This window comes from Bombus vancouverensis, chromosome 15 (genome assembly GCF_051014615.1).
Source record: "Bombus vancouverensis nearcticus chromosome 15, iyBomVanc1_principal, whole genome shotgun sequence".
Classification (NCBI taxonomy): Eukaryota; Metazoa; Arthropoda; class Insecta; order Hymenoptera; family Apidae; genus Bombus; species Bombus vancouverensis.
In genome coordinates, this window is record NC_134925.1 from 5252019 (window position 1) to 5269002 (window position 16984).

The window sequence follows — 16984 nt, forward strand, 5'->3', positions numbered from 1 at the left end:
ATAGAAAAATATGACAATACAATTGTAATATAAATAATTTACAAAAAAACATATTTTACAAAAAACGGTTGTCAATTTGTAAGACATTTATTATATTTTGTATAATCATTTGCTCTGAGTTATTTGTTGTGTAATCCATGGAATATAATTATACACATTGACATATACACCAGGAATATTACTAGTTGCACAACCAATACCCCATGCAACTATTCCAACAACTTGCCATTGGTTGTTACCAAATTGACATACTAATGGTGAACCACCATCACCCTAGAAGAATTTTAATCAAAATAAGTATTTCCAAGCGAATTAACAAATTAAATACTTGTTAAAAACATGAGCTAAATGATATCAATAATATTATTTAATATTTGTTACTAAAATCTGATCTTAACACGTTAATAACTTACTGTGCATGCATCTTTTCCTTGTTCCCCCCCTGCACATATGAAACTATTTTTATTCAACATAAAGGAACGTCCAAGCCTAGTTTGCCTTAAAGCATTTTCACAGATTGATTGATCAACAATTGGTACATCTACTTCTTTTGTTATACTTTGATATTTGCCATTTGTACCAAATGCATCCTTCCCCCAGCCTGACACCCAACATCTTAAAGAAAAATATGGAGCATATAAAGTTATTATGATTAAATAAAACTCAATATTAAATATAGATTTTCTGCATACCTTGTAGAAGTTGCAGGTATTCCTGTAGGAAGACATGCAGTGTTTATATTAGGACTGCTTGAAATTGGAACAGTACTATTTAAAGTTATTACTGCTACATCATTTTGAAGATTAGCAGAATTGAATTGAGAGTGTATAGATATTTGTTTAATTGAATATTCTTGATATGGATAAGTCTCACTGGTGGACTGTTCATCCCATTCTCCTAGTCTCACTTTAAGTCCACCATTTCTATAGAAAAGTATATTTATTTTTATTTGAAATATTAAATTTCTTTTATTGAAAAATAATATATAAAAGACACAAAAGGGAATAAAAATACCAATATTTTTTGGAATTAAAATAAAGTATAAATTACGTGTAAGATGCTACTTTGTGGGCGACAGTTAACACATGGTTTGGAGTAATAAGTACACCCGAACCAACATAAACGTCGTTAGTCGTTAAAAGTGCAGCTTGCCAGGGATATGCTCCGTAACTGGCTTGACCTTGAGGATGTGCAGACACTGGAATTTTTCTGACACCGCAACTAGAGTCGACCAAGTTTCCCGAAGAAGGCGAGCAACAACACACTTGGCCAGCGGGACAATTCGAATTCTAAAAATTAAAATTAAGACGATGTATTTTTTGAGAAAATGACATCTTTAATCATTAAACTATTAAATACATTATTCATACATACTCCATTAACAATTCGAATATCGATTCCCGTATTGGAATATGGGCAGTTGTCCTTTGGAACACAGCACGAATAACCTGTGTCACTGTAAGCTTAAATATAAAATTTAATAACTTATAACCGAATATTTAACTTAAATACATTTTTTCTACAGTAAAATATAATTTCTCTAGAAATTTTAAAATTCACATTCAAAAATAAATTCAAAAGCGACCAAAATCATGTTTCGGTAATATTTTATCGATAGAAATAGAATACATCTTATTTTTAGCAAATATTTTATGTTTGAAAATATAGTTAATACACCATCCTTTATTTAGAAAAGTTTTACGGAATAATAATGCAATCGGAATTAGATTTCAAAGAAATTTCCAGTCTTCAAAAACTGAAGTATTTTTCTGAAAGCGAGAAGGGCCAAAAAAGATTTAAATTCCTCAAGTTTGTTTAAAATTCTTCTTATACTCATACTTGATGACACAACTGCATTACTGCCAAAAGTAATCGTATCCTGTGCCAGAGCACAGTCCCTTAGAATGCCCGTAACGAAGAAAACTGCAAATAGTATATAAGACATAATTGAATGTTGCAAAATAATTTCCTGTACTTTACAAGAGCGCGCAGAGTTGAAAAAGAACAAGATTTCAAACTGGCGAGCCTCCGTTGATTTATATACAACCAGGATACCTTGCAACGCATTTTGCAGAAGCATATTAACTCGTACATTCTTTCGGAACGAAAATAATGTGCGACCTTTCACAGATAGTGGAGTCCTTTGCGCGTAAATTGCTAAATAATTTGGCGTAAATTACTTCCGATCATGATTATGTCTTCATTTATGTATGACACAGATGTTGTAATGTTATTCAATTTTTATACGTAGTAAAATGTTCGAAGTGGAACGAAAAGCAAGGTTAGACATGCTCTGAAATAAAGAAGGTCAATAATTACGGGTTCCCGGTGCCCGGTAGTAATGTCATGAGTCACATCATAATTATACTGTTTTTTTGCCTCAGTTTCCTTCTTTTTATATTTTGATGTCAACAATATTTTAAATGTGCTACAAATTGCCATAAGGAATTGTCAACTATGAATCACATATGACTAACAAGCATATTTCCCTTTTTATAACGTTAAATCGTGATAATTACAGTTATTTTAATAGCGACACCCTTTTTGAAGGATAGAATATTTCAATAAGTTAAATATGTCCTTGCAGTTAACTCGTGGTTAATCAGATCAGAAACAATAAGATACTTGAATTATTTTAAAAATGAAATGTTCCAATGACTCAATAAACTATTTTCATAATACGAGAGTAATTTTAGGATGGGGCATATCTAAATGAGGAATATTAATTGTAATAATGAGAGAAACTCGAAAGAAACATCTTTATGAATGATAGTAATACAAATGATAAATCTTGCATCGGTCGCTTTATTTATACATCAAGTTGCTACATTTCGAAAGTAGTATTCTCACAATTTGTTATCGGTTCTCTCTCTCTCTCTCTATCTTTCGCTCTCTCGCTCTCTCACTCTCTTGTTTATTTCTTTCTCAAAGCGTAGAACACTTAAAATGTTATTGCTCGCCTAGTTGTCAATTCAGCGAGATACTAAACACGTCTGAACTAACACGAGGACGTAAATATACGAAGATTGTTTGACATTGCGTAAACTAAAAACAAAAATTTCGAAAAATTCACAGTGAAAATCGCCTCTGGTGTTTCAGTCAATGAATCGTATTACGTATTACCAGAGGAAAAGGTTACTTTTCAATGTAAATTCGTAGAAACTATCTAATATGGTCGTGGTATAGAATGGTGCAAAAAGTATTAAGAAATATTTGCAATGCTTTTATGCGAAAAATCTTCTCGTAAAACGAAATTTGTTCGAGGCCCACTTTTTGCACCGTCTGATCCTCCCGTTATGTCTATAAAATGCAGTAAAAAAAGCTGCTTTTTTTTGCTTCACAGACAGAACTTTAAGTTTCCTGGGACAAGATCAAGACCAGATAAGATCAAGACTTAAACTTTAAACATATTTAAAAATTGATATAAAATCAGAATTAATAGCTTCCTAACTAAGTTGGTACTTGACGGACAATGCCTAAGAGGTAGTATCAATTTTTTCTCATTATATTTGCACTGGTTATAGTACGATCAGTTTTTCCGACCTCCACGTCTCTTCATAGAAGATGTACATTGAGGACAGTACCATTTTCCTTTTGGAGGTGCAGTGATACCCACACATGGATAGTGAAACCATTCAAAAGGACACTATAAAAAGATAATGAGAAAAAATAAATGTTTAATAAATATAAATATTCTTACTTGACTCATACGGAAATATATATAAGGAAAAAAGGTTAGCTTACATCTGAATTGTCACAGGCAACCATATCCCCATAAGATACTTGGTTACATATACAATATCTTGGTTCATTTGGATCATAAGTCCAATCTGGATTATCTGAATCTACAACTTGTGTATTTGTAGTTATAACTGGAGGTGATACAGGTTGCTGAACAGAGGCAGCAACTACACTCGAACTTGGGACAGCAGTTACTTTTCTAAAATGAGTAATAATATTCATTCAAAGCAAACACGCGAAAATTTTCACAAAGGGTACAGAGGTCTTCTAGCAGATGCATACTTTTTATGCTTTTTAGTTGTTTCTTGCTGTATAGCTGCAATGGCAGTCTGAGCAGCGCCAGCTAATTCTCTACTAAATTCGGCTGCATGTACACCTCCAGTGTTAATGGCTTCATAACTAGCTTTTAAGCTGGCAGTACGTCTGCCGTGTTGCATTTGTTGCGTCGCAGCAATTGCTTGTGATGCTGCAGCTGCTATAGCATTTCCACCAGCTCCTATGTGACCGAGATTATAACTCACAGAACCAACAGAATTCGCGATTGCTGTAGGAGTAGATGGCACGCTAGTAGCGGCGATAATTGGTCCTGAATTTGCAGAAGCTGGTCGCGATTCAGGAAGACTTGGAGAAATTTTTTCTATAGCTAAGCGTTTTTCTATTGATGTAGAAGATGCATTTGAATCTCTCCTTTTTTCTGCTCGAGCTATAAAAATTTTTATTAGTCTAAAGTATTTTTCATATTGAATAAAATTTAATTGAAGCAAGGGAATACTTACAATGACTATGATTGTCTCGTGACCTACTGGATGTTGTAAAGCTATATCGATTCTCTTTTTGACTACTATTCGTAGGTGGTTGATCTAGCTCCAATGACCTTTTCTCCAGTATTTCTGTGATACCTTTATTATCTGCTTCCAGCTCCATTTTAAATTTGTGCAATTCCTGGTCTAATCTTCTCAAATATCTATCTACTAAGTCATACATCTGATTAGCTAAATGCACCTTCTCATCTGCATCCTCTAAAGTTTTATAATATTCTCTTCTAATAGCTTCATATTCTGCTTCCTTTTCACTAGGTTTCATCTTTTTTGCATTTGCAAAAAAAATCTTTACTTTTTTTTCTAAACTATCCATTGAATCTGCAATAATTGAACAATTATTAATATGATTCATAAATAATAAATATAGTCCATAATAATGTGTACATACTCTGTACACCTAAGTCCATTTCTCTCATTTCTGTGAACCGGTCTCTTAATTCTTGTGGTAGGTGCTCGATCACTGGAACCGTAAAAGAAGAAGGTTAACATAACCAAACAAAACCAACATAAAAAAGATTAATTACTTAAGAATAAATGACATTTATCTAATTAATATAATAATTACAATGTTCGCATTCTATTCACAGGAAATATTACAAGTTACAGTTTAACTCCAAAATATATTAGGTAGAGTAGAGAAGCTACACACTATTTAGAAAACATACAACTAACCTTAAACTTACAAAGAATGGTATATCAATAAATTGCTCATATAATGAGGTATTTAACTCGATAATAAAATAAAAGCCAGCATTTAAATGATTACATGTGATAATACAATATCTACTAAAATATTCGCTTTAAGAAACGCTTCTGATGTTTGTGCGAGAGAGTATATTTGGAAAGATTAGTAACTTTCTTCAGAAGCTGGGTAAGCAGAGCATGCCTCGTTTTTACGTACTTTCAACATAATCTTCCAAGTAAAGCATCCTTTTCTGCTGGCGCTTCGTTACCTGGTGCTTAATTTACAATTATTTACAATTTACTAAAGGGGAGTGCTTGCCGCCGTGACAAAATCAACGAAAATTGTAGCACTCGATCAGAAGCGTGTTTACGGCGGCCAAATCCCTTGTTGTACCCACATTTTCACGCTAGTTCTGTAAATGATGCGAATCTATGGACGATTCGTACGAAATATCGTAGAAAAAATGTCATTTTCGCGAATATAAATGGTCCAGTAATTAGTGCATTCTTAAAAGTGTTATTTATTTCGGAATTATTACTGGCCAGTTATCTATTCCTTGTAATCCGCCATCTTAACGTAACTTTCAGGGGTGACTTTACATGGTTCTGTGCCCCGTGCGAAATATTTTACATTCTTATTTTTTAGTCAAATATTTCTATCAATTCAGACATTAATATTTTCATTTATCAAATAAATATTATCATTACATTTATTTCATTTCTTAAATCTTATATCTCTAACTCTTAATAATATATACTTATTAGTTGCATAATGGATATAAATGTATTCTGTATGTATTGCACACATAATATATGATATGTAAAAAGATTTGTTATTTCTTAAATCCATATGATATAAAATTTAATCAATCTTATATCTATAAGATTAAAACCCTAGGCAGGGATTTGTTCTCGAATCTATAAAAATTTGAAGCACTTCTGATAAAAATCAAGGATTTAAAGCAGAATAAGAATATTTAAAAATAAAACATTGTTTTATAAATATGTTGCAGACGATTGTGTAGTATTAAGGATTAAAGAAAGTTAGGATTCTTTCTCTTGGTCTTTATTAACAATATTCCCTGCATATTGATCGACGTATTATAAGATCTTTTTATACTAAAAGAAAGGTGCGTTGAACTTTTCCTTCGTAAAATGATACGGCGCAGTCCGACGAGAATCGACTTACGACTAGACGATCTGCAAGAATATGAGGCGATGAGGAAAGCTCTCGAAGCTAAGAAAGAATCAGAAAGACCATCTACAACATTCAATCCTCCCCCCTGGGGTGGTAAAATCCCGCAAAGTGAAATTCAAGAACGCATCGGTTATATGCCGCAACAAGCTCAAACTACACATTGTCGGCCAAATTTATAGCTTTTTATATAATACTTATGTATTCTGGATTATATTATTTTTTATGTTTGTTCCAATATTACCATGTAATTGACTGTAGTCCATCATGAAATAAAATAAATCCATTGAAATTCAGTTTCCAAAGTGTTTATTGTAATATTACTAAAATATACATGGCAGCGTTTTCTTTTATAACGTATAACAGTTGAAGGAGGTAGTAACAATAGAACATCGACAGTTGTTTTAAGATCTATGACACAGAGGTTCAACAATACAATGTGTAATATTATGATATCGCCATTTAAGTCATTAACAAATACATATGTTTGTTTACCTAGTTTAATTAAAGCAAGATGATTGAGCGTTTAGTAGAAATAGATTATTGCTGTCTGAAATGTCTCGTGTACAAAAGGTAATTACATGTTAGCGATTCTATTGTTATTCCTATCACGAGAGGATACCGATCAACATACACGATGAATAATAAAATGCACTGATTTAGCATGTATATTATGAAATTTACAAATAAAATGTATTGCTATATAGAACAAGAATTATTTGAAATGCAATATTGTCGTATTTATTGTTCTCCTCGAAACAAGCTCTTTTCACCCTCTGAACCAGCAGAAAACTAAAAATATTCCCGACATTATTCTATGGGAAAATTTCAATTCCATTATTAATTAGCTCGCTTATCCCCTAAGGGTGATAAAAAAGAGCGTCCTCGATGATTTTTTATCACGACTACGTTCTCTATGAATTATAAACCTTTGTTGAAGTATAAGTATTTGGGTATATCTCTGCTTTTACAATTCTTCTTCAACAGTTCGTAATTTTCAGGCTCCCAGCGTTCCAAATCACAAGATTTAATTGAGCTATGAAATATATACAAAGTATACATAAAAATTATGTATGTTTACACAAAATATGTATTGGTTATTATTTATATATGTTAATTTTTGGGTCAATATATAAATATTCAGCGCAAAAAGTGGTAAACATTGATTGATTTTCAATGTAGAAGAATTGTATTGTTCGTTTGATAAAATATATATGTATAAAATTTATAAAAGCTCACCAGTTTTGAGGGAATAACGCACATGCCGTAGGAACCATAAACGTCAGACTGAAATATTAATGAGTATTTTTTTTTCTATGAACGTCCAACCTTTAAACCACTGTAGTCGACTAATAATGTTACAGTAATCTAAAATTTAAAAAATATATGTTTAAAAAATACTTACAAACAACCGACCAACATAACTTGTATAGGTGCGTGCAAAAATTTGATCTTCTGCATCCAAGCATATTTTTCTAGTCTTTCCATCATGGGTGGTAGAATCACTGAACCATATAAATTTGTGTTTCATTAAGTTAGCACGCGTTTGATCTCGTGCTCTACATTTTATACTTACACATGCCAGGTGCACACATAACAATTCTCGAGATGACTACTTGGCTGATACCTTTAACTGCGGCGAACTGAAATGGATCATGTATTTACTTCTCTTCAGTGGTACACTTTATTCTATAACGAACGTCGAATGCAACCTACTTTTGACTTGGTCAACTTATTGCCATTCTCGTCACTGATGTCGATTCCATTAGTGATTTCGTTCTGCCGCATCAGGGGAATATTCACGCAATTTGCAGCTGCCACGGCAGCGAACGGCACGTAGCGCTAAATAGTTAAACTTCCAAATATTATACTTAATCAAATAATTAAAAGGATAGCTTTGTGACACAGAATCATTTTGAAGTCAATTTGTTACGAAAGTATTAATTTGAGTTTTCAGGAATTAAACATTTTACCGCCATAAGGGTGCTTGCCCGTTTTGCCCAAAAGGACTTGAATCCTATAGCCGTTATCATGGCCGCTGAGGTAGCACTGACGTATGCCAGTCCTAATTGAGACACGGTCGTAGGACTGTTGGCATTTCTGTTCGTATAGTTAACGAACGCGTTGAACGACTGGTTCACCCATTGCCAAAAAACCACAGCTGTGGTTGTTCTGCAACAATTGTTGTGAATGAACAGTCTTTTTCGTATAAAATGCTTATATAAAATAAATTCTACAAAGTCAACAAAATAGTTACATCTTTCAATCGAAAATCAAGGATATTTCTGCTACTTGGAATTAAATCTATTACAAAAAACGATTAATTAGTATTTTCGTAAAATTAATCTCAAGAGCCATATTAATACAGAATTTTTCCATATTCCATTGTTTCATTTTTAGAAAATTATCTTTGAAAACAAATTGCTATTGAATGAATTTTTAAATTTCTTGCGTTTCGAGAATGTTATCTTGTTTACAGTGGCATAGTTTAAGGTGGACAATATGCAAAGGGACAATTTACTTGTAAAACTGAAGCATAGCACCAGTGATAAGCATTCCGCCTGGCACTTGAAAGGACATTCTACCGAAGACATTCTGCAGGTCACCGGTGTCGGGATGAAAGGCTGACTCGTAAAGCTTCTTAGCATAGATGATTTGCTCCCGGGTTGTACCAGCTGGCTCCTTCCCAAGTCTAAGGGATAAACAGACTATTGATTTTTCGTAGACTCAAAAACAGCGAGTTATAAGGATACGTGAAAATTTATGTTAAAAATTCTGATAATAGCTACATGTATCGAAAAATTTGCAAGAAATACAAATGAAGGAATAGTATCACTCTAAACAATTAGATAGAGCGTGTTTAAGGAACGATTCAGAAAGATGACAGAGAAATTTCTTCAAGTTACAGGAAATATGCACATTCACATGAAATATTCTTTCTGAAATCTTAATTTAGATTAAAATTATTGAAAATATGTTCCTAACTATGTATTTTCCTCCCTAGTATTTCACTTTTAAAAATGTTCAAATATTATTTTCTTTTTTGGTACAATTATCGATAAATTTTTTGTCTGAAAATCTACAATTTTGTACACAGGCTTGATTTATTGTCTTCTTTTCCTCCAAAAAGATTATTTTACTAGTTTTACAATCGGCTAATACATTACACAATTGACCAACTGACACTATCAATTCATGAAGAAAAGGAATGTAAAGATGCCGTGGAGAATATTTGCAATGCCTGCAGTGACCGATAGGTTTTTATTTCCTTTTTTCTTCAATATGATACGTAATAGAATGTAAATCTTTCGATCACCTGCTACGGGATTAAAATAAAAATCTGATTCGATGCAAGATCCTTATGACTTCCGTTTCCCATAAAATCGTTCTTTCATCCGTGCCATGGTTACTTATATTATATAAATTACATGTACGTAATCACCTGCATCGTAATCCTTCATTAGAGAAATCGAGCAAAACATGCAAGGAAAGATGGTCGAATTGCATCTGAAAAACTATTGTTGCGTTTTATTCCTTACATAGCGTATGTTTTAATTTATTTTATACACTAGAAGTACGATTGAGAAAATTCATGCAATTAAACTGGACTATGAAATAAAATACACACTCGTATATGGGGTTGAAAAAGGCTGTTAAAATTCCACGGAGAGAAAAGGGAATGCGGGGGCGTGAAAGGAGTTTCAAGGTCAGCTCTCTATATTTAAAGTTTAAATAGAATGCTATATTTATAGAATGATAATCGCTTTTAATTCTTTCCAATTATTTTCTTGAACAATTAAGTTATAGATTAAAATGACTCTATTTGCTTTTTATAAATATACTATGAGAATTTAAAATGGATATATTTTAAACATAAAAGATACTTAGTGAAATATTTTTAATTATAATAACTGTGATTGTTAATGCGATCTTTATTTATAAGTAACGATTTTGTTAGAACATAATTATATCGTTTTATCCTTGAAATACTTAACATAGTAAACTGCATTTATCGATAACGCTCGTTATGCAATAATGTTTCTTCGAGCACGATAAAGACGCCATGAAAAGACGCGATTCTTGTATCACATACTTCAAATCACATTCTGTCAATCATAAAACAAGATTAATGTCAAGAAAATATTTTTTATAAGAGTTTTTACAAAGTAATATCGAATAATTTAATATCTTCTTGTTCGACTGATAACGAGCAAGTAATACAATATAATATAATATGTAGAAACATATTTCGCTATTATTACAACTCACACACTTTTATTGTTTAATTATTATTACCTTAGAAAAATATAAATAACATTGAAGTGTCCTTAATTGTCGTACCCACTTCATCATACATAATATATTAAAATTTCTGATATATAAATTAAAATGTGTATTAATCTACGTAAACGTTTTGCGCTCATACGTAACAAATCATTTGTTTTCTATAAGTTTTACGTTTATGTAATAGTCCAATAGATTGGCTAGTGGCCAAGCAAAACTAAACCGATTGCTCATACTCACTTATAGTCTTCGCATAGTTTCTTTGCTGCTAGCAACTGGGAATCACCAACGGTACAAGTGCGGAAATCAGTTTGCCACAAGAAATGCTTCCATCTGCCTACGAAGGTGCTAAGATCCCATAGAGGTTGGTCGACGTCCAGTCTCTCCTCCCCCATCTTTGAGGGTACTGCGATCTCAATCTTTGTCAATAAACGTGAAATGCAATCTATTAAACTGACATTTAAAGCATATTTTAGCAAACGATATCAAAAAGCAGAAAGGACCGGTTGAAACGAAGAAGTTGATGAAGTCCGTTAATATAGTATGTATAGAGACAGGTTTACCAATGACTTATGGTCATTGTGTAATATGTAGAAATATTGTTATTATGTATTTACAAAATATTCACGGTGAACTCTAGAATCGTTGTTTACCGAATGGTGTACTTTCAAGTTAACTGTTTCGTGGGTAGGTTGTGAATTGTTTGTTTTTGAGAATATGTTAAATTTATGAAACATTCGGTCTAGAGATTAGAAGACATTTTATCGTCTTACTCTTCCACTGATAAGAATATACTTTAAATTTCGAATTTGTAGTAATTCGTTATGTTGGCAAAAGTAGGTAGAGGAAACTCAAATAAGTTAAAATTATATGTGAAATAATATCGAATATAATATTACGAATATAATAAAAATAAAAGATATAATTCGTACACAGTGCAACCAATGCATTAGTAAGATCACTTTGTCGTTGCTTTGTAAATACAAATTTTATCTATAGTGTTATCTAACGAAATAACAAGGACGCACAAAAACCACTGAATGTTAATATCGTACCGAGATTGTCACATTAAATGTTTTATGCTTTAATGGTATATGGTGCAAAACGTTCGAAAGATCGTTTGCAAACAGAGAAGGCGTACGTATCGATTATTTGACACTGTGACACCGAACATACCATTCAATGTACGAGCGAGAATCTAAAAGGCAAACGCAGACTATATGAATTATAATAGAAAATTAACAGACAATGCCAAATTCGATCCATCAATCGATATATTATTGTTAAGTATGTAAGACACCCGGTTTCAGTCGGTAAAGTTCGATAGCCGAACTTGCATGCGCGTATCCTTATCTTCGCGGGCCCTGCGTCCACGAAAATACGGTATACGGCGTACGGCATAACCTAAGTCACTACGTACAGTGTAACGTGTATTGATCATACGTAGTTTAGTATGTAAGTCTAGGGATGTGTTTGTTTTGTCTCCCATATTCAGGCTATATTTTATCGTCTTTCATTTGTATGACGTCATGGCAAGATACTTGCGTGTTTGCATTTTCGAATGTTCTCGAGCAGGGTATCTCGGTTCTGGTCAATTATCGACCATTCTCGACAAGACAGGCTGGCAGTTGAAGAACAACCCACTTTCTGTTTAAATACAGGCACATTTTCATTCAAGAACGACGTAGCAAAATAGCCGAATGTTCGTGTGTATTTTCACCTTCGGCCGCACTATGTCAAACTACACGTGCACGACCGCATATTATGTAACGCATATAAGTGGCAGCCAATTTTTTGTTCGCTTACCCGTGAAAACGTATGTCACTTCCAGAGAGCCTGTTCTGTTCTGCTGTCTACCGTAACACCGCGCACGCCAGCTGATTGGTACCCTACACCAGCGCCAGCTACCTTGCTACGCCCCTGCGCTTGTCCCTTCCCGGACGCCGCTGTCTTTATTATTGTTATTATCATCGTACCATTCGCTCCGTTTGAATGATTCTTCCTTTTCTTCCTCATGGGTCGTTGTCTGTCTATCTTTATTGAATATTGAAAGGATCGATAATTTCTAACAATTCTCCTTTTTTAGTTTTTGTTGCTTGCTTCAACATTAGAATCTACTGTTTTAATACAAGTAACAGCCTACCTTATAAGATCAAATTTTTACATAAAATTTGATTAAGCTGATTTTTGATATAGACTATGTTCAAATTATTTTGACATTTTTGGATATAATGTGTAAATAAAATTCGATTAATGTATATGTTATATATAATATTAATTAATCTGCTTTTCACAAATTATTTAATAATGACACGATAAATAATTTTATATTAATAACAAGAAATAAGATATTACAATTGAATTCGAAGGTGACGTAATCATCTGCCAATTTATTCCAGGCTGCTTGCCGATATGGCAACAACAATAAAATCGAAGCTTACTTTTTTCAGTTATTTTGAATGCAATAACTGTACTTCGCAGAATTTAATTTCCGTTGACACACATACAAAAGAGGAGGAACGCTTTATAAATGTACATTATAAATTATAATACATATATGTATGTCCATACAATCGTTCTTGATGTACATATAATTTAAATATTATTGCATTCTATACTGTGTTTCTTATGTAAAACGGGCATGTTTTCAAAATATTAATTTATATTTAAATAAATTTTGCGAATTTGCACTTGAATTCACGTGCATATTGAAAGTGTAAAAGTTATGTTATAACTGTGATAGAATCGATGTTATAATTTCGGGTAGTATCACTATGTTTCCACATTTATTACGTTAAATAATGATTCGTGAATGTGTATGTTAATTGCAATCGTTTACCTCAATTTAGTCAACTACCTTTAAATGTTATTTGACTAATTACTTTGCATTTAATATAATGTCTCTTAAAAGCTGTTTCATTATTTCGTTAACTATTTTGTTTTTCTAGCTAGGTATATTTTAACAACATGGAAGTTTCAAGATTAATATAAGCTCATAAATGCCAAAATGAAAGAACATGCAGATCCATATCTTTTGTGGGTAGCGTGTTTCTTGTAGACGTAATTAAATTTTGGAATCTACCAGATGTGAAAGAGGTTTCTAGAACACATTGCTCGAAATAGTGTCATCTGCACGATGCTAGCTACGAATATTCAATTAACACATATACACAACTACAATGGCATATAAAAGTCCATCCGAAATATCAAAGCCGTTCAAGAGGCGTTATTTGAAGCAACAACTTCCTGCATCGGTTCTACTATCTTTCCCTTGGTATCTCTGTACGGAGACAATGATCGTTGTTCTCGCAAGAACTTATCAGGGTGTAACGCTTCCTAATTCCATATCAGTTTAAAGAACGCCCTAAACGCTCAATATGGAACGCGCAATATTCTGAGTTGCGCAATAATATTGACAGTGGTAGGAACTAATATCGAAGACGTATACGTAGGTCCGCTCAAATGGACTTGGTCTACGTATTACGCCGCGATTCGAACTGTTTACTACATATATTCGATAAAGAATTGCTCGATGTAGATAAAACTTATTAAATTACATTGCTGAGCTTTCGACCTTGTCCTCGTCAATTGCTATTCGTTTTGTTCTTGTTGTATCGGATTGCAAGATTCTTTTGTTAAAGTTACGAGATGAACAGACCAGAGAAAGTTTAAACAACGCTCAGTACGGAGGTTAGCGAACAAAATCAAGTTCACGGCCGCTCCTGTCGAATTCCTGAAATGTTCTTGACGTGATTTTCTTTACCGACGAGCGGAAGCGAGTGTTAGCTTGTCGTTTCTCTTTCTATCTTTTTCTTTTTCCCTTTGCCTTTCTCGTTTTGCCTCCCTTTGTTATGTACGTGCCAGCCCGTTTTTGTCGTTTTTTGCTGTTTTGGCCACGTCGTAGTGGCCAATGCACGAAAACTTAGAGCACTAGGCCGACTAAGCTGTACACTTCCGTACTCGTGAAAAGTAGAGCTCGACCTCGTTTGTTACGCGTCACCATATTGTAGCTAAAACTGTCACGAATTATTGTTTCGTAATATTCGCGATATAATTTTGGCTTCTAGTTGTTTCTTTGTTTAAATTTTTGCTTGCCTTTCTCTGCTCTCTTCTCCTTGCCCTAGCTACTTCCAATATGAGCTCTGTGATTAATAGAATTAAGAAACGTAGTTAGCGAAAATGAATTCGAAAGTGAATTAAAGTTGTTTGCCGCATTTGTATCATTTACTTTATCTTCATCAATAAAATTATGACGAGAGAGTTCACAGATTAATGTCCCAGTTGATTTAAAGTCAACTTATTCATAGTACTTCTACAATTTTTTACTATTAAGCTACTATCACATATAAAATAAAAACTGTACTTTAATCTCAGTTTACTATCTTTTATAAAATATTTATAAAAGTCTCTTGATATATTTTTCACTAAAATTATGATCTAACTATGACTCAATTTCCTGTTTCATCAAGAGTTTATCTTCTTTTATCAAAACCGGGTGGAAGAAAATAAATGTTGTATCAAAAAAGTAACTAGAATCACTTCAGGAAGGTACTTTTTTGCTATCATCATTATCTTTTTTTGTGCCAATTTACTATTTACTAGTAAACTTTAATTTTTCTCTTAACTTTACCATGATATGTATATGGTAAATGTATGTATATATAATTTATTAAATATTAAGAAGGATTATGTGTCATAGCTTAAACTTAGCAACTTAACAACTTATAAGAACAAGATAAATGTTAGTTTAGAAGCGTAACGATTAAACTGGAATATAGCCATAAATTCTCATTGAAATATTTAAGAAATATATTCCTCAACTATCATTTCACTCATACGCCAGAATAATCACATTTATAAAATTTATTCCTATCAGTATGTATAATTAGCCCTCAAACATGGAATATGTTTCTATAGGGAGTAATGGTTCATTCTTTCAAGTTGTTCCCACCATGATATGCAGAAAGAATGCTTACGAAAAGTATGTGTGTATAGTGGTGTATCTATATCGGGCATACAATGTATAAAAGAAAATTCCATTCAGAACCAACTGACTAAAATTTTGCTGGCTGGACAAGATAAATTACAAGAGGAAACGTATGTTCCATTAATAAATAAGAGATAAAGCTTCAAGAAAAGAGATTTTGGATCTTAAAACACACTATCCTCTGTATGGGGTTTGTTCGTCACAGGAGAAGGGAACCGTGGATGCCTTTTACTGTCCTGAAGCAAAATAGTACAGGACCGTATGAAGATATATTAGCTACATCCACGTTTCCTAAATTGATTTCTAACATTTTTAAAAACTATGTTACAATTACTATAAAAATATGGTCTCAGTTTTCATTTTTCAACAATTCATTTCAATCTTTTTTAAAAGATTACAAAATTGGAGAAAATTGAAAATTTTATTATAATTTTACATATTTCTATATTGATTATATTACAATGTTAATAAATTAGCAAATTTCCAATACTTCGCCATCTTTTTTTTTTATTCTTATTCAAATAAAAAGTAACAACATATATATGTATATATATCACATGGATTAACAGATTAATAAATATTTATCCAAGCATAATGGTATCGATATACTTCACTAAATTACTAAGAATAATCATTAATATCTCGGAATATTCAATAAAAAAATAAGTTTAAGGAATATTTCTAATTTGATGAAGAGTCGAGGGTTCATAGCATGGCGTTACGATGTTGCGCCGGCTTGGTGGGGGTAGCGAGCGGCGCATGCGCAATGGGGAATGGGTGCCCAGCTGTGCACAAACGTGAAATGCGGCGCGGCTGGCGGTGGTGGCTGCTAGGAAAGCAAGCGAGCGAACAAGCGAGCAAGCGAGCAAGCAAGCAGGCCGAGACTGCCCTCCTGTCTCCCCCACCCCAAGCATGCCTCGCAGAGCCCATGGCCTCCGTATACACGGAGGAGAGTGAGGCAGCCCCAGCCGCTCCTCACGTCATCCGCTGAGAGAGAGACGACGGGTCTCGACACGGCGAGGAGCAATAATTCTAACGAGCCAAGATGGCGGCGGACACGGTGGCCCTGTCCGCGCTCACGCTCGCCAGGGGCGACAAGATCCTCGTGACCGTCGAGTCCGCGCTACCGGACATCATCGTCGTGTCCTTCGTTCACGGTGCCAAGTGCTTCCAGGGCGCCTTGCTCGACGCCACCAAGAGGTAAGCGTACCTGCTACGAGAGCTCTCATCGTACCTCCAGAGCTCTTCTTCCTTCCTTTCTCTATCTCTCTC

General features: G+C 33.5%; 5 protein-coding genes across 14 annotated transcripts in view; 2 read left to right on the plus strand and 3 right to left on the minus strand.

Annotated features, from left to right (window-relative positions):
* Window positions 1–53: 53 nt before the first annotated feature.
* Window positions 54–2095, minus strand: LOC117157222 (inactive CLIP domain-containing serine protease A3). Its single transcript, XM_033335098.2, has 6 exons — window positions 1840–2095; window positions 1375–1463; window positions 1051–1289; window positions 693–923; window positions 414–615; window positions 54–273 (listed from the first exon to the last, which is right to left on the minus strand). The coding sequence occupies exons 1-6, from the start codon at window positions 2078–2080 to the stop codon at window positions 106–108; spliced, it is 1170 nt and encodes a 389-aa protein (XP_033190989.1). The 5' UTR covers window positions 2081–2095; the 3' UTR covers window positions 54–105.
* Window positions 2096–2785: 690 nt separating this feature from the next.
* Window positions 2786–5604, minus strand: Ing3 (inhibitor of growth family, member 3). Of its 2 annotated transcripts, none has more exons than XM_033335095.2 (6): window positions 5464–5604; window positions 4951–5022; window positions 4518–4880; window positions 4024–4444; window positions 3745–3940; window positions 2786–3646 (listed from the first exon to the last, which is right to left on the minus strand). In XM_033335095.2, the coding sequence occupies exons 1-6, from the start codon at window positions 5489–5491 to the stop codon at window positions 3530–3532; spliced, it is 1197 nt and encodes a 398-aa protein (XP_033190986.1). In that variant the 5' UTR covers window positions 5492–5604; the 3' UTR covers window positions 2786–3529. The 2 variants fall into 2 exon arrangements, with proteins under 2 accessions (XP_033190986.1, XP_033190987.1); XM_033335096.2 differs by lacking the exon at window positions 5464–5604 and adding an exon at window positions 5235–5371.
* LOC117157225 (anaphase-promoting complex subunit CDC26) lies at window positions 5302–6737 on the plus strand. Of its 2 annotated transcripts, none has more exons than XM_076624984.1 (2): window positions 5302–5433; window positions 6260–6737. In XM_076624984.1, the coding sequence occupies exon 2, from the start codon at window positions 6402–6404 to the stop codon at window positions 6621–6623; it is 222 nt and encodes a 73-aa protein (XP_076481099.1). In that variant the 5' UTR covers window positions 5302–5433; window positions 6260–6401; the 3' UTR covers window positions 6624–6737. The 2 variants fall into 2 exon arrangements, with proteins under 2 accessions (XP_076481099.1, XP_033190997.1); XM_033335106.2 differs by having other exon boundaries at window positions 5421–5518.
* On the minus strand, window positions 6734–12643 carry Sfxn2 (sideroflexin 2). Of its 8 annotated transcripts, none has more exons than XM_033335103.2 (10): window positions 12532–12613; window positions 12271–12372; window positions 10966–11144; window positions 8963–9133; window positions 8415–8613; window positions 8158–8283; window positions 8018–8084; window positions 7847–7946; window positions 7681–7728; window positions 6734–7477 (listed from the first exon to the last, which is right to left on the minus strand). In XM_033335103.2, exons 3-10 carry the CDS (start codon window positions 11118–11120, stop codon window positions 7363–7365), a joined length of 981 nt encoding a protein of 326 aa, XP_033190994.1. In that variant the 5' UTR covers window positions 11121–11144; window positions 12271–12372; window positions 12532–12613; the 3' UTR covers window positions 6734–7362. The 8 variants fall into 8 exon arrangements, with proteins under 8 accessions (XP_033190994.1, XP_076481094.1, XP_033190992.1 ...); XM_076624979.1 differs by lacking the exons at window positions 12271–12372; window positions 12532–12613 and adding exons at window positions 9884–9956; window positions 11343–11419; XM_033335101.2 differs by lacking the exon at window positions 12271–12372 and having other exon boundaries at window positions 12532–12643.
* Window positions 12644–16523: 3880 nt separating this feature from the next.
* The window catches only part of LOC117157196 (uncharacterized), a 41608-nt gene continuing 41147 nt past the window's right edge, over window positions 16524–16984 (plus strand). Inside the window, exon 1 of the mRNA XM_033335029.2 lies at window positions 16524–16912. Coding sequence (XP_033190920.1) covers window positions 16758–16912 — 155 coding nt within the window. The 5' untranslated portion in view covers window positions 16524–16757. The remainder of the gene's footprint in view (window positions 16913–16984) is intronic.

What these genes read in the sequence shown, in the direction of transcription:
- Ing3 (XM_033335095.2), bottom strand. Translation starts at nt 5,491, where the DNA reads ATGCTTTACTTGGAAGATTATGTTGAAA. An exon ending in ACGAGACAATCATAGTCATT is followed by an intron (nt 4,445 to 4,517) that starts GTAAGTATTCCC and finishes AAATTTTTATAG; the next exon opens with CTCGAGCAGAAAAAAGGAGA. An exon ending in TTGCCTGTGACAATTCAGAT is followed by an intron (nt 3,647 to 3,744) that starts GTAAGCTAACCT and finishes ATCTTTTTATAG; the next exon opens with TGTCCTTTTGAATGGTTTCA.
- Sfxn2 (XM_076624976.1), bottom strand. Translation starts at nt 11,462, where the DNA reads ATGTTTCATAAATTTAACATATTCTCAAAAACAAACAATTCACAACCT. An exon ending in GAGTTCACCGTGAATATTTT is followed by an intron (nt 11,145 to 11,342) that starts GTAAATACATAA and finishes TTATTGACAAAG; the next exon opens with ATTGAGATCGCAGTACCCTC. An exon ending in GTTATGTTGGTCGGTTGTTT is followed by an intron (nt 7,729 to 7,846) that starts GTAAGTATTTTT and finishes TTAATATTTCAG; the next exon opens with TCTGACGTTTATGGTTCCTA.
- LOC117157225 (XM_076624984.1), top strand. Translation starts at nt 6,402, where the DNA reads ATGATACGGCGCAGTCCGACGAGAATCGACTTACGACTAGACGATCTG.
- LOC117157222 (XM_033335098.2), bottom strand. Translation starts at nt 2,080, where the DNA reads ATGCTTCTGCAAAATGCGTTGCAAGGTATCCTGGTTGTATATAAATCA. An exon ending in ATATTCGAATTGTTAATGGA is followed by an intron (nt 1,290 to 1,374) that starts GTATGTATGAAT and finishes TTTAATTTTTAG; the next exon opens with AATTCGAATTGTCCCGCTGG. An exon ending in AAGGAAAAGATGCATGCACA is followed by an intron (nt 274 to 413) that starts GTAAGTTATTAA and finishes AAATTCTTCTAG; the next exon opens with GGTGATGGTGGTTCACCATT.